Genomic DNA, 13,552 nt, shown 5'->3' with positions numbered 1-13,552 from the left:
GGGAGATCGCAGGGGTCCCCAGCGGCGGGACCTCCGTGATCAGACATCTCATCTCCTATCCTTTGGATAGGGGATAAGATGTCTAGGGGCGGAGTACCCCTTTAAGGTCTTAGTTTTAGTTCATTTTAGGATCATCTTATTCAACGTTTATCTCTTGTTTTTCTCAGTTTCCCCAGAAATTGCCCCGTCAGGTCTGCTACTGGAATCCAAGCACGGGGCTCCCTCATCCGCTATGGCACCTGGAGAACGAATGCCCACATCTTCTACTGCTGCAACCCAGCTAACACGTCCCCGGGCGTTCTCCCATAGTGCTGTGCAGAGCATCGAGCACCGCGAGGACAGCCAGGCTCTGCAGGAACTGAAGCAGGTATAAACCAAGCACCCGACCATGGAGGAACCATAGATGATGACTGTCTGTGGAAACTTCCTCTTACAGGTCCAGACACCTGAGACATAAGATATATATAATTAGGGATCGACCGATATTGATTTTTTAGAGCCGATAACCTGTGAACTTTCAGACCGATAGCCGATAACTTATACCGATATTCCGTGCATTTTTATTCTCTCCCCTCTCCACGGTTTCTGGCCCTGCAGAAGCCGTTGCAGATCAATAATTTAAAGCGGGCGCTTTAAATCAATGAATTGCAGCAGCTTTTGCGGGGCCAGAGACCGCTGCCGCCACCCGATTCTCTCCCCCTGCCTGTCCTGAGTCCAACCACCGCCGCTGCCCGATTGCCTCCCCCTGCCTATCCTCTGGCCAGAGACCGCCACTGTCGCTGCCCCATTGCCTTCCCCCATCCCCGGTTTTATAATTACCTGTTCCCGGGGTCCGCGCTACTTCTGGCTCCTTAGCTGTCACTATGTGCCGGGCCACTAATGGTGACGTTGCGTTGAGGATGTCGCTCGTCGTTGCGCATCTCACAGCAACAGCGCAGGACGCCGCAGGAGCGCGGACCCCAGGAACAGGTAATTATAAAACCGGGGAGGCAATGGGGCAGCGGCAGTCTCTGGCCAGAGGATAGGCAGGGGAAGGCAATCGGGCAGCGTCGGTGGTTGGACTCAGGACCCCAGGACAGGCAGGGGAAGAGAATCGGGTGGCAGCCGAACTGAACTGCAGCGGCTTTTGCGGGGCCAGAGACCGCCGCGGTCTCTGGCCAGAGACTGCCGCGGTCTCTGGCCCCGCAAAAGCCGCTGCAGTTCATTGATTTAAAGCGCCCGCATTATCGGCATGTTAGATTCCGATAACTTAAAAAATCGTGAATATCTGCCGCCGATAATATCGGCCAATTCGATAATCGGTCGATCCCTAATATATATATACACCATAGACTAGAGGAAAACAGAACAGTAAAGAGTACAAAGTAAAAACATGTATCTTTATCATCATTCATCACCAATGTTTAAAGGGGTTGTGTCTAGGTGCTAGGATGTGACATCATTGTCCATTTCTTTGGGGCACGGTGGAGCCGGCAGGGGTCACTATTGATACCCACTGATCAGACATGGATGATATATCCTAGTGATAGCAATGAATGTTCTGTGTCAACACTTCACAGGGGTTCTCTGTGCTTAAAGGGATACTCCGGCCCGAAGACATCTTATCCCCTATCCAAAGGATAGGGGATAAGATGTCTGACCGCGGGGGTCCCGCCGCTGGGGGGCTACACGCCGCACTGCCAGCTCAGAATCTGACATGTGACGCCACGACTCGACCCCCGTTTGACGTCGCGCCCCGCCCTCCGCTATGCAAGTCTATGGGGGCGGGACGTGACTTTTCACTCCTCCTTTTTCTCCAGCGACTGCTGACCCGGTTGCATTCTTCATGTAATCATTACAATGTTTCTCAGGTCTGTACGTGGTGGGGGGGGGGGAAGCACAGTTTACACACACAGTGTTAGCAGGTGCCATAGGGAAGAGGAAATGAGAAAGCATCATATTCTTCATAAATAAGATGGCTGCCTAAAAATACCTTCTGGCTGGATAATTCCCTTACACCAGTGTTTCCAAACCAGGGTGCCTCCAGCTGTTGCAAAACTACATCTCCCAACATGCCCGGACAGCCAAAGGCTGTCCGGGCATGCTGGGAGTTGTAGTTTTGCAACAGCTGGAGACACCCTGGTTGGGAAACGCTACCTTAGGCCCTTGGCGCAAAGATCCTTACATGTATGTCACCATCCTCAGCGGCTGTCTGCTGTGTACTACCGCCATCAGATTGGTCCCCTTATCTGCTGCCGGATTGCTGATTCAATGATGCTGTCTGGCTTAGGCTGGGTTCACACCACGTTTTGTTAAATACGGTTCCCGTATACGGCTGGGAGGAGGGGGGGCGGGGCTTAATCGCGGCGCCCGCACTCAGCCGTATTCGGGAACCGTATTTAATGTATGTCTATGAGCCGACCGGAGTGAACCGCAGCCTCTGGTCGGCTTCGTTTTCGGCCGTATGCGGTTTCCCGACAGCAGGCAAAAACTTGGTCGACCGCGTTTTTGCCTACGGTCGGGAAACCGCATACGGCCGAAAACGAAGCCGACCGGAGGCTGCGGTTCACTCCGGTCGGCTTATAGACATACATTAAATACAGTTCCCGAATACGGCTGAGTGCGGGTGCCGCGATTAAGCCCCCCCCCCCCTCCTCCCAGCCGTATACAGGAACCGTATTTAACAAAACGTGGTGTGAACCCAGCCTTAGCCAGGCTGTATCAGTGGATCGCAGATCACCCTGTATAATGCTATGCAATAGTCATACCATTGTACAGTGATAAAAGTAAAAATAAAATATATATATATATATATATATATATATATAAAAGTGTAAAGTAAAAATGTTAAATCATATAAAAGCCCCTACCCTGATTAAAAAAACAAAACAAAATCAGTCTTTAACCCTCGCCAAAAAAAAAAAAAAAACATGAGAATAATAAAAATATATTTGGTATGGCCGTGTGTGGAATTATCTGAACTATTACAATATTATATAATGGTAATGACCCTGCGTGGTAAACGGTAAAAGTAAACTTCAAAACTGCTGACTAGAGATGAGCGAACTTAAAGTAAATTCGATTCGTCACGAACTTCTCGGCTCGGCAGTTGATGACTTTTCCTGCATAAATTAGTTCAGTCTTCAGGTGCTCGGGTGGGCTGGAAAAGGTGGATACAGTCCTAGGAAATAGTCTCCTAGGACTGTATCCACCTTTTCCAGCCCACCGGAGCACCGGAAAGCTGAACTAATTTATGCAGGAAAAGTCATCAACCGCCGAGCCGAGAAGTTCGTGACTAATCGAATTTACTGTAAGTGATCAGAAATTCCCATTAAAACAAAAATACCAGTAAAAGCTACAGATCACTGCAAAAAATGAGCCTTCCCACACAGTTTCGTAGACTTTTAAGCATTTGTATAATGTTTTTTTTTATTTTTACATTTTTTATCTTTTTTTTTTTTAAGTAGTAAATTTAAAACAAAACCTATAAAAATTGGGTATGATTGTAATAGTATTGACCCACAGCATAAAGATTACATCATTTTTACTTTAAAGCGCACTGAGTAAAAAAATTAATAAATAAATATATAAAAGTTACTAGATGGAATTTTTCTTTTCCGTTTCACCCTGTAGATTTTCTGGTTAAACTGAGATGTGAGTCATTACAAAGTAAAATTGGTCCAACGATAAACAAGCCCTCCCTCAGATGGATCTGTATGAAAATTGGCTGTCATCAAGGGGTTAATATTTAAAGGGGTACTCCACTGGAAAACATTTTTCTTTAAATCAACTGGTGCCAGAAAGTGAAACAGATTTGTAAATTACTTCTATTAAAAAAAATCTTAATCCTTACAGTTCTTATCGGCTGCTGTATGATCCACAGGAAGTTCTTTTCTTTTTGAATTTCCTTTCTGTCTGACCACAGTGCTCTCTGCTGACACCTCTGTCCATGTCAGGAACTGTTCAGAGCAGGAGAGGTTTTCTATGGGGATTTGATCCTACTCTGGACAGTTCCTAAAATGGACAGAGGTGTCAGCAGAGAGCACTGTGGTCAGACAGATAGGAAATTCAAAAAGAAATACAACTTCCTGTGGAGCATATAGCAGCTGATAAGTACTTGAAAGGTTGAGATTTTTTAATAGAAGTAATTTACAAATCTGTTTAACTTTCCAGCACCAGTTGATTAAAAAAAAAAAAAAAATGTTTTCCAGTGGAGTACCCCTTTAATATTCCTGAAGGTCTAAAATGGTTATAACAGTTCACTACATAGTTTAGAATGGTGGAAGGGGCGGGGGGGTTAATACTGGGAGCGTAGAGCAGGAAGATGCTTGTACAGCAGTGGTCTCCAACCTGCGGACCTCCAGCTGTAGCAAAACTACAACTCCCAGCATGCCCGGACAGCCGTTGGCTGTCCGGGCATGCTGAGAGTTGTAGTTTTGCAACAGCTGGAGGTCCGCAGGTTGGAGACCACTGATCTACAGTTTATTTTATTTGATCACCATAAGAATCTTTCCAAATCCTCAGCTCCAAATATAATACAATATACAATCGACTCCCTCTGGTGGTGGCTAAGAGAATGGCATTCTTTAGCAAGAGGGATTAGATTTTCTATTGCATGTTTTGCAAATAGGGCACCTAATGGAAACAGTATACGGTATATTAGTCCCCTAGGTCCAGAGGGATTCTGGGCTGCTGTACAGAGTATATGGCCTTTTCATACACATGAGCCCTAAGAATCAGCAGGACCAGTCACATTGTGTTATACTCGTGACTGGGTTCCCTCAAGGTCTCATGCATCCGCCTTCTTATAGCTGAGATGTTCTCACTTTTAGAGTTAAAGGGGTAGGTACTCCACCGGAAAACATTAATTTTCTGGCAACATTTTATTTAAAAAAATAAAAAGATTTGTAAATTACTTCTATAAAAAATTCTTAACCCTTCCAGTACTTATCAGCTGCTGTATAATCCACAGAAAGTTCTTTTCTTTTTGAATTTCCTTTCTGTCACGACCACAGTGCTCTCTGCTGACATCTCTGTCCATGTCAGGAACTGTCCGGAGCAGGATAGGTTTGCTCTGGGGATTTGCACCTACTCTGGAGAGTTCCTAAAATGGACAGAGGTGTCAGCAGATAGCACTGTGGTCAGACAGAAAGGAAGTTCAAAAAGAAAAAAACTTCTTGTGGATCTTACAGCAGCTGATAAGTACTGGAAGGATTAAGATTTTTTTAATAGAAGTAATTTACAAATCTGTTTAACTTCCAGATGTATGATCGCAGGGGTCCCGCTGCTGGGGACCCCCGCGATCTCTGTGCAGCCCCCGGCTTTCTGTGCCTGGCACTGCCTCCGAGACGTGACGTCACGGCCACGCCCCCTAGTGACGCCTCACTAGGAGGTGTGGCCGTGATGTCACGTCCCAGTCTCGGAGGCAGTGCCCTGCACAGAGATCACAGGGGTCCTTTGGATAAGGGGATGTATAAAGCCCGGAATACCCCTTTAATTTAGCAATAAGCCTGGACATCCCCTTTAAACATTAAGCCAAGTCCATACATTTCATATACTGCAACAACGGTGATTGTTCACAGATGTGCTCAAGTCGTTCTCCATATTCCAATCAGAAGGCAGCGTTTGGCGGTCCGGAGCCCACGGCATTCCCCATGCCAACACACAGTGAGAGTTCTGCCTGCCCGACATCCCGTGCCTGTCCGACCCTTCCGGGACCCTATCGCCCTCCGCGCACCGCCAGTGAGGACATGACCAGCGATGAGGAGCGGATGGTCATCTGTGAGGAGGAAGGCGATGATGACGTCATTGGTAAGTTCAAAGTTCATACCCGGCCCCCGCTGTCTTTCATCACTAGTTGGATTTAATTTTTTCGTTTAAAGGGGTACTCCGGTGGAGAAATTTTTTTTTCATATCAACTGGCTTCAGAAAGTTAAACAGATTTGTAAATGACTTCTATTAAAAAATATTAATCCTTCCAGTACTTAGCTGCTGTATGTTCCAGAGGAAGTTATGTTGTTCTTTTCTGTCTGACCACAGTGCTCTCTGCTGAGACCTCTGTCTGTGTCAGGAACTGTCCAGAGTACAAGCAAATCCCCATAGCAAACCTCTCCTGCACTAGACAGTTCCTGGTACGGACAGAGGTGTCAGCAGAGAGCACTGTGGTCAGACTAAAAAGAAATATACAACTTCCTCTGTAGAATACAGCAGCTGATAAGTACAAGAAGGATTAAGATTTTTTAATAGAAGTAATTTACAAATCTGTAGAACTTTCTGGCACCAGTTGATTTGAAAAAAATGTTTTCCACCGGAGTACCCCTTTAATAAATCTCCTCCTCAGCAGATGATGGATTTGGCTGCGCAGACATAGACCTGAAATGTAAGGAACGGGTCACAGACAGTGACAGTGAAGGGGTGTCTGGAGACGAGGCGGAAGCAAAGGTGAATTGCAAAGATATTCCCAGAATCCTTTGCTCTTATGTTGTCATTCCCACAGTCTCACCCAATCTTTTTGCTTTCTCTAGGGGGCAGCACAAGGGGTCTTCTCACCTGTTATTCGCTCCTCCTCCCTTTCTGGGAACTTTCCACTTTCCTCCGAGGACTTGAAATCTGAAAGAACCCTGAATATCGCTCAGTCGCCCAAGCCTAATGATCACCCTCAAGCCACTTTCCCTCGTGGGTATCCTCCACTTCCTCCAGCCAAACCCCCTCCTCGGCAGCCGAGCCAATACCAAGCAAAAAGGCCACCAGAAGTGCGATTCACCATGGTGGACCCCGCAGCCAGCTACAAGAGGAAGCGCAGCTTAGAGAGTGGGGGCCAGAAGGTTGTAATAGAGGCAGCCCCTCCGGTTAGTCAGTACACCACTCAGTCTGTCATCTCTTCTACTGCTCCCCAAACTTATGTTCTGCCCAGTATACCTTCCCCAAACACCTCAAGCACAGTGTATTCATTACCCAGACCCTATGATGTGCAGCGGGGGACCCCAGAGAGCCGCTCTATTGTACCCAATGTAGGGACTGTACTCGTGTCAGGGCCACAAGGATTCGGAGTCCTTTCCCCGGGCTTGAAACCAGCATCCACCGTGGTGACTAATGTGGTGAAACCAGTAAGCAGCACACCTGTGCCCATAGCAAGTAAGCCATTACCAGTAAGCAGGAGCAGCAGCAACAGTGAGTTATGTGACGGGCGAATACCTGGTTCTCCAGTGGGCATTGGAGTGGTGTATGCCCATGACCGGAAACCAGTGCACCAACTGACGTCTTCAGCATCTTCACCACTTCCACAGGGAAAACCAGCGGGTGGACTAGTGACTAACCTGCTGGTGGGGGCGCCCAGCTATGGACAGCCAGCTCCTAGTTCTGGAAATGGTACTGGACCTGCTTCAGTCACAGCTCTGCAGTTTATTACCCAGAATCCCGCTGGTAGCCCTAATGGAGCTGTGCCACTGGGAATCCTTCAGCCGCAGCAACTGCTTCCTGCAGCACCGGGCAAGCGGGGTAGTATCACCCAAGTACAGTATATTTTGCCCACAATACCACAGCAGTTGCCAGGGGGCATCCAATTCACTCTTCCACCTGGAAATGCCAAGGTGATAGCCACCCCTCAAGCTGTTCCGATCGTCCAGCCTGGGCCAGCTGCCAGCCCGTCGCTGGGTATTATGTCAGCAGCTGGCAAAGGTAAGTCATAGTGGCCAACCTACCCTGTTGCATTTTTATTTTTCTGCCTCTTTTCCTTTCTCTTATTACATGTTTTTTATTTACAGCCCAGTCTGTTTCTCCAGCCCCTTCACCAGGGAGTTGTGCCCAGCTGCTGCCCGGTCCAGGAATCCTGTCCCCCAGTACTCCAGTTCAGGGCAAGATGCTAGTTCCTGTGACAGCACCTCATGTTACTGTGCGGACAGGCCCCGCAACACAGTTACCGCTGGTGACCTCTGCTTTCCCTGTGCAGAACGGTGCCCAACCAACCAACAAGGTGAGCATTGATGGAACAGAACCACTTTGGCGCTGCTCACAGATTTCTGTTACTGGAGATCTGACGCAACTTACCTTGCAAAATGTCAGTGACCTAACTTAACCCCTTAAGGACCCAGGGCGTACCTGAACGCCCGTGGAATTCTGGTACCCGCTGCTCGCCGGGCAGGGACCAGACCGGGATGCCTGCTGAAATCAGTGTCCTGAAAATAAAGGGTGAAAGGTGCCATCCGAAATGGCACCTATCACCCTTTAGCAGCCGGCCGTTACCGGCTGACGAATCAGGACTCCTGCTGTGGGGTAGTCCCTAACGGCACCCGCTCCGCCCCTAATCCGGAAGGCGAGAGCGGGTGCCGGGAGTCTTTACCTGGCGTGGAGGCCCCCAATCCCCGCCATCAGCGGTGGGATCGAGACCCCAGGAGCGAGGCGGCGGCAGGCGGACAAAACGCAGCAGGAGGTAAGGCTGGCCTCCTGCTGTGGCTTAGCAACAACTCCCAGCATGCACAAAAGGGCATGCTAGGAGTTATGCAAAATCAGAAGGCACAACTACAACAACTCCCAGCATGCCCTTTGGTAGTTTGTGCATGCTGGGGGTTGTAGTTATGCAGCATCTGGAGGCACATTTTTTCTATGAAGAAGTGTGCCTCTAGCTGTTGCATAATTACAGCTCCCAGCATGCCCTTCGGCTTTCAATGCATGCTGAAAGTTGTAGTTTTAAAACCGCTGAAGGCACACTGGTTGCAAAACACAGAGTTTGTTACCTAACTCAGTGTTTCCAAACCAGGGACCTCCAGCTGTTGCAAACTACAACTCCCAGCATGCATGGACAGCCAAAGGGCAGCAAATTTTCCGCTGCAGCTCAAATTCCCAGCAGGAAACTTGCTGTAAACTCCCATCCGTGTGAATGTACCCTAAAAACACTACACTACACAAAATAAAGGATAAAGCATTACATATACAGGCACTGGTATGGCACTGTTTCCAAAACAGAGCCTCCGGCTGTTGGAGGCACCCTGTTTGGAAAACACTGCCGTATCGGAGGCAAGCGTAATTCTTACATCCGGGTCCGTCCCTATGCAGATCCCTAATTTAGGCCTCAAATGCACATGGCGCTCTCTCACTTCGGAGCCATGTCGTATTTCAAGGCAACAGTTTAGGTCCACATATGGGGTATTTCCGTACTCTGGAGCAATTGCCTAACAAATTTTTTTATTTTATTTTCTCCTTTTACCCCTTATGAAAAGGTAAAGTTGGGGTCCACTCCAGCCTATTAGTGTAAAAAAAAAATAATTTTTTACACTAACGTGCTGGTTTTGCGCCATACTTTTCATTTTCACAAGAGGTAAAAGAAGAAAAAGACCCCCAAAATTTGTAATGCAATTTCTCCTGAGTGCAGAAATACCCCATATGTGGACGTAAAATGCTCTGTGGGCGCACAACAAGGCTCAGGAGAGAGAGCGCACTATGTACATTTGAGGCCTAAATTGGGGATTTGCACAGGGGTGGCTGATTTTACAGCGGTTCTGACATAAACGCAAAAAAAGAGATACCCACATGTGACCCCATTTTGGAAACTACACCCCTCACGGAATGTAATAAGGGGTATAGTGAGACTTAACACCCCACAGGTGTTTGACAAATTTTCGTTAAAATTGGATGTGAAAATGAAAAAAAAAAAAAACAATTTTCACAAAATACTGGTGTTACCATACATTTTATCATTGTCACAATGGAAAATAGGAAAAAAGCCCCCCAAACTTTGTAACCCCATTTCTTCTGAGTAAGATCATACCCCATATATGTGGATGTAAAGTGCTCTGCTAGTGCACTACAATGCTCAGAAGAGAAGGAGCGCCATTGGGCATTTGGAGAAAGAATGTGACCGGAATTGAAGGCCTCGTGTGTTTACAAAGCCCCCATAGTGCCAGAACAGTGGACCGACCCCCCCCCCCCCCACATGTGACCCCATTTTGGAAACTACACCCCTCATGTAATGTAATAAGGGGTACAGTGAACATTTATGCCCCACAGGTGTCTGACAGATTTTTTTAAACAGTGGTCCGTGAAAATGAAAAATGTAATTTTCATTTGCTCAGCTCACTGTTCCAAAGATCTGTCAAACGCCAGTGGGGGGTAAATTTGGGGGGGGGGGGGGCACACCAGCATTTTAGTGAAAAAAATCAAATTTTTCATTTTCACATCCACCTTTAGCAGAAATTTGTCAAACAACTGTTGGGTGTAAAGGCTCCCTGTACCCCTTGTTACGTTCCTTGAGGGGTGTTGTTTCCCAAATAGTGTGCCATGTGTTTTTTTATTTTTTTGGCTGTTCTGGCACCATAGGGGCTTGCGAAATGCCCCCTGAAAACCATTTCAGCAAAATTTGCTTTCCAAAAGCCAAATGTGTCTCCTCTTCTGAGCATTGTAGTGCGCCCGCAGAGCATTTGACATCCACACATGGGGTTTTTCCATACTCAGAAGAGATGGAGTTACACATTTTTAGGGACATTTTCTCCTATTACACCTTGTAAAAATGTAAAATTTGGGGGGAAAAGCAGCATTTTATTGAGAATTTTTTTTTTTTTGAATAGAAAAAAATAAAAATAACTTACACATCCGTCTTTAATGAAAAGTAGTCAAACACCTGTGGGGTTTTAAGGCTCACTGGACCCCCTGTTACGTTCCTTGAGGGGTGTAGTTTGCAAAATTATATATATATATTTTTTATTTTATTTTTTATTTTTTGCTGTTCTGGTACCATAGGGGCTTCCTAAATGTGACATGCCCCCCAAAAAACAGTTTTTATAATGGGGTCATTTGTGGGGTATTTCTAATATGAAGGCCCTTTAAATACATTTTAAAACTGAACTGGTCCCTGAAAAAATCAGATTTTGAAAATTTTGTGAAAAATTTGAAAATTGCTGCTGAACTTTGAAGCCCTCTGACGTCTTCCAAAAGTAAAAACATGTCAACTTTATGAACCAAAATATAATTTATTTGGGATATCTATTTTCCTTACAAGCAGAGTGCTTCAAATTTAGAAAAATGCTAAATTTCACATTTTTCATGAAATTTTTACACCAAGATATGATGCAAGTATCGACAAAATTTACCACTAACATAAAGTAGAATATGTCACGAAAAAACAGTCTCTGAATCAAACTCATAAGTAAAAGCATCCCAGAGTTATTAATGCTTAAAGTGACAGTGGTCAGATGTGCAAAAAATGCTCCTGTCCTTAAGGTGAAAATAGGCTTGATCCCTAAGGAGTTAAAGGGGTACTCCGGTGGAATTATTATTTTATTTCATTTTTTTATCAACTGGTGCTAGAAAGTTAAACAGATTTGTAAATTACTTCTATTTAAAAATCTTAATCCTTCCAGTACTTATCAGCTGCTGAATACTGTAGAGGAAGTTCTATTCTTTTTGAGTTTCCCTTCTGTCTGACCACAGTCCATGTCAGGAATTGTCCAGAGCAGAAGAAAATCCCCACAGCAAACCTCTACTGCTCTGGACAGTTCCTGACATGGACAGAGGTGTCAGCAGAGAGCACTGTGGTGAGACAGAAAAGAAATTCAAAAAGAAAAGAACTTCATGTGGAGCATACAGCAGCTGATAAGTACTGGAAGGATTAAGATTTTTAAATAGAAGTCATTTACAAATCTGTTTAACTTTCTGGCACCAGTTGATTAAAAAAAAAAAAAAAAGTTTTCCACCGGAGTACCCCTTTAAGCTAACCATACATTTTAGTTTTTGCGCAAACATATTCACCCATACTCGTGTATACGCTGCTCGACCAAGCATGCATGTACTCTAAATGGGGAGGAATGTTGTCCAGCATGCCTGGTTCTTCTCCCCTGATGTACAGAGAATCAGGAGGCCCCACACACTGCAGATGAGCAGTCGGCCCCCCTGAAATAGGCAGGTTCAGTTAATACCTATGTTTTGGGGGCAAGAAAGGATCAGGCATGTTGGATTTCAAATACATGATCCACAATAAGCCGCCACCGGAGGAGTCTGGTTGCTGCTTTCTCTTCTCGGATGAATGTGCATGTGTTTGGGGAAATAGAGCAGTGGTCCCCAACCAGAGTGCCTCCAGCTGTAGCAAGACTACAACTCTCAGCATGTTGGGTGTTGTAGTTTTGCAACAGCTGGGGGCACGATGATTGGGAAACACTGTAATAGATCTGTGGTGATGTCCTTGAGCAGGAAGGTCCTGCCAGGGTTATACCCAGAAATCACAACTTCAGACGAAAACATTTTGTGACATTTTTCATTCTAATCTGCTGTATCCATATTTGTTCTTCCGTTTTCCTTCTATACAGATTTTTAGTAGTTTCCTTTGTTCTTTCCTTCCACCTTCTCCCCTCATCATGGTCGTCCTTTTATTTTCCAGATAATTCAGATCACTCCGATGCCCATGGTGCAGCCGCCAGCTCCATCCCAGAGTGCCTTAGTGCCCCCAGTTAATTCAACACTCCAGAGTGCGATTCCAGTCACCATGGCGACTGCAACCGTCATGGCGGCGACTTCTCAACCGCAGAAAGTCATCTTACCTTCTACTCGGTAAGCGGGTGCAACCATTATCATGGCATAAGGGAAAAGGTTGTCTAGACCTGTTGACTTGAAGGAGTACTGTGGTGACGCCAAAACGCCCCCTCCATGTATCCCCACGGGAGAGACTGAGATACAGTGTTCAGGTATCTCCCGCTCTCCCAAGAGATACATGGACGGGGTGTTTGGACCTCTGCTTCGTGCGAGGATAGACTTGCTTCGCTCCTGGGAAGAGCCATCAGTGCTGTGCAGGAGATCGCAGGGGCTCCCCGATCTGACACTTATCCCCTGTCCTTTGGATAAGGGATAAGTTGTACGGCACCACAGTACTTCTTTTAAAGGGGTATTCCGGCTTTATACATCTTATCCCCTATGCAAAGGATAGGGGATAAGATGTATGATCGCAGGGGTCCCGCCGCTGGGGACCCCGGCGATCTCTGTGCAGCCACCGGCATTTTGTGCCTACTTCCGAAACGAGGACATGAAGTCACAGCCATGCCCCCTAATGACATCAGGCCACTCCCCCTCCATTCATGTCTATGGGAGGGGGCGTGACGACTGTCACGCCCCCTCCCATAGACATAAATGGAGGGGGCGTGGGCGTGACATCACATCCCTGTCTTGGAGGCAGCACCCGGCACTACACTGGGGACTACACCGAGATTGCGGGGGTCCCCAGCGACGAGACCCCTGCGATCATACATCTTATCCCTAATCCTTTGGATAGGGGATAAGATGTATAAAGCCGAAATACCCCTGTAATGTGTTTAGTAGAGATGAGCGAACTTACAGTAAATTCGATTCGTCACGAACTTCTCGGCTCGGCAGTTGATGCTTTTCCTACATAAATTAGTTCAGCTTTCCGGTGCTCCCGTGGGCTGGAAAAGGTGGATACAGTCCTAGGAGACTCTTTCCTAGGAATGTATCCACCTTTTCCAGCCCACCGGAGCACCTGAAGGCTGAACTAATTTACGCAGGGAAAGTCATCAACTGCCGAGCCAAGAAGTTCGTGACGAATCGAATTTACTGTAAGTTCGCTCATCTCTAGTGT

General features: G+C 46.5%; 1 protein-coding gene across 12 annotated transcripts in view; it reads left to right on the top strand.

Annotated features, from left to right (window-relative positions):
• The window catches only part of CIC (capicua transcriptional repressor), a 142,547-nt gene that overhangs the window by 115,905 nt on the left and 13,090 nt on the right, over positions 1 to 13,552 (top strand). For 10 of the 12 annotated variants that reach the window (XM_056544604.1, XM_056544605.1, XM_056544606.1 and 7 more), the window contains exons 8-13: positions 168 to 367; positions 5,562 to 5,790; positions 6,320 to 6,420; positions 6,504 to 7,656; positions 7,743 to 7,951; positions 12,344 to 12,513. In XM_056544604.1, coding sequence (XP_056400579.1) covers positions 168 to 367; positions 5,562 to 5,790; positions 6,320 to 6,420; positions 6,504 to 7,656; positions 7,743 to 7,951; positions 12,344 to 12,513 — 2,062 coding nt within the window. The remainder of the gene's footprint in view (positions 1 to 167; positions 368 to 5,561; positions 5,791 to 6,319; positions 6,421 to 6,503; positions 7,657 to 7,742; positions 7,952 to 12,343; positions 12,514 to 13,552) is intronic. The other 2 variants (XM_056544603.1, XM_056544598.1) reach the window with 2 other exon arrangements.

The sequence above is a fragment of the Hyla sarda genome, chromosome 10 (assembly GCF_029499605.1).
Source record: "Hyla sarda isolate aHylSar1 chromosome 10, aHylSar1.hap1, whole genome shotgun sequence".
NCBI classification, from domain to species: Eukaryota; Metazoa; Chordata; class Amphibia; order Anura; family Hylidae; genus Hyla; species Hyla sarda.
Note: the sequence above shows the minus strand (reverse complement) of the source record. Positions and strands in the feature narration are given on the sequence as shown.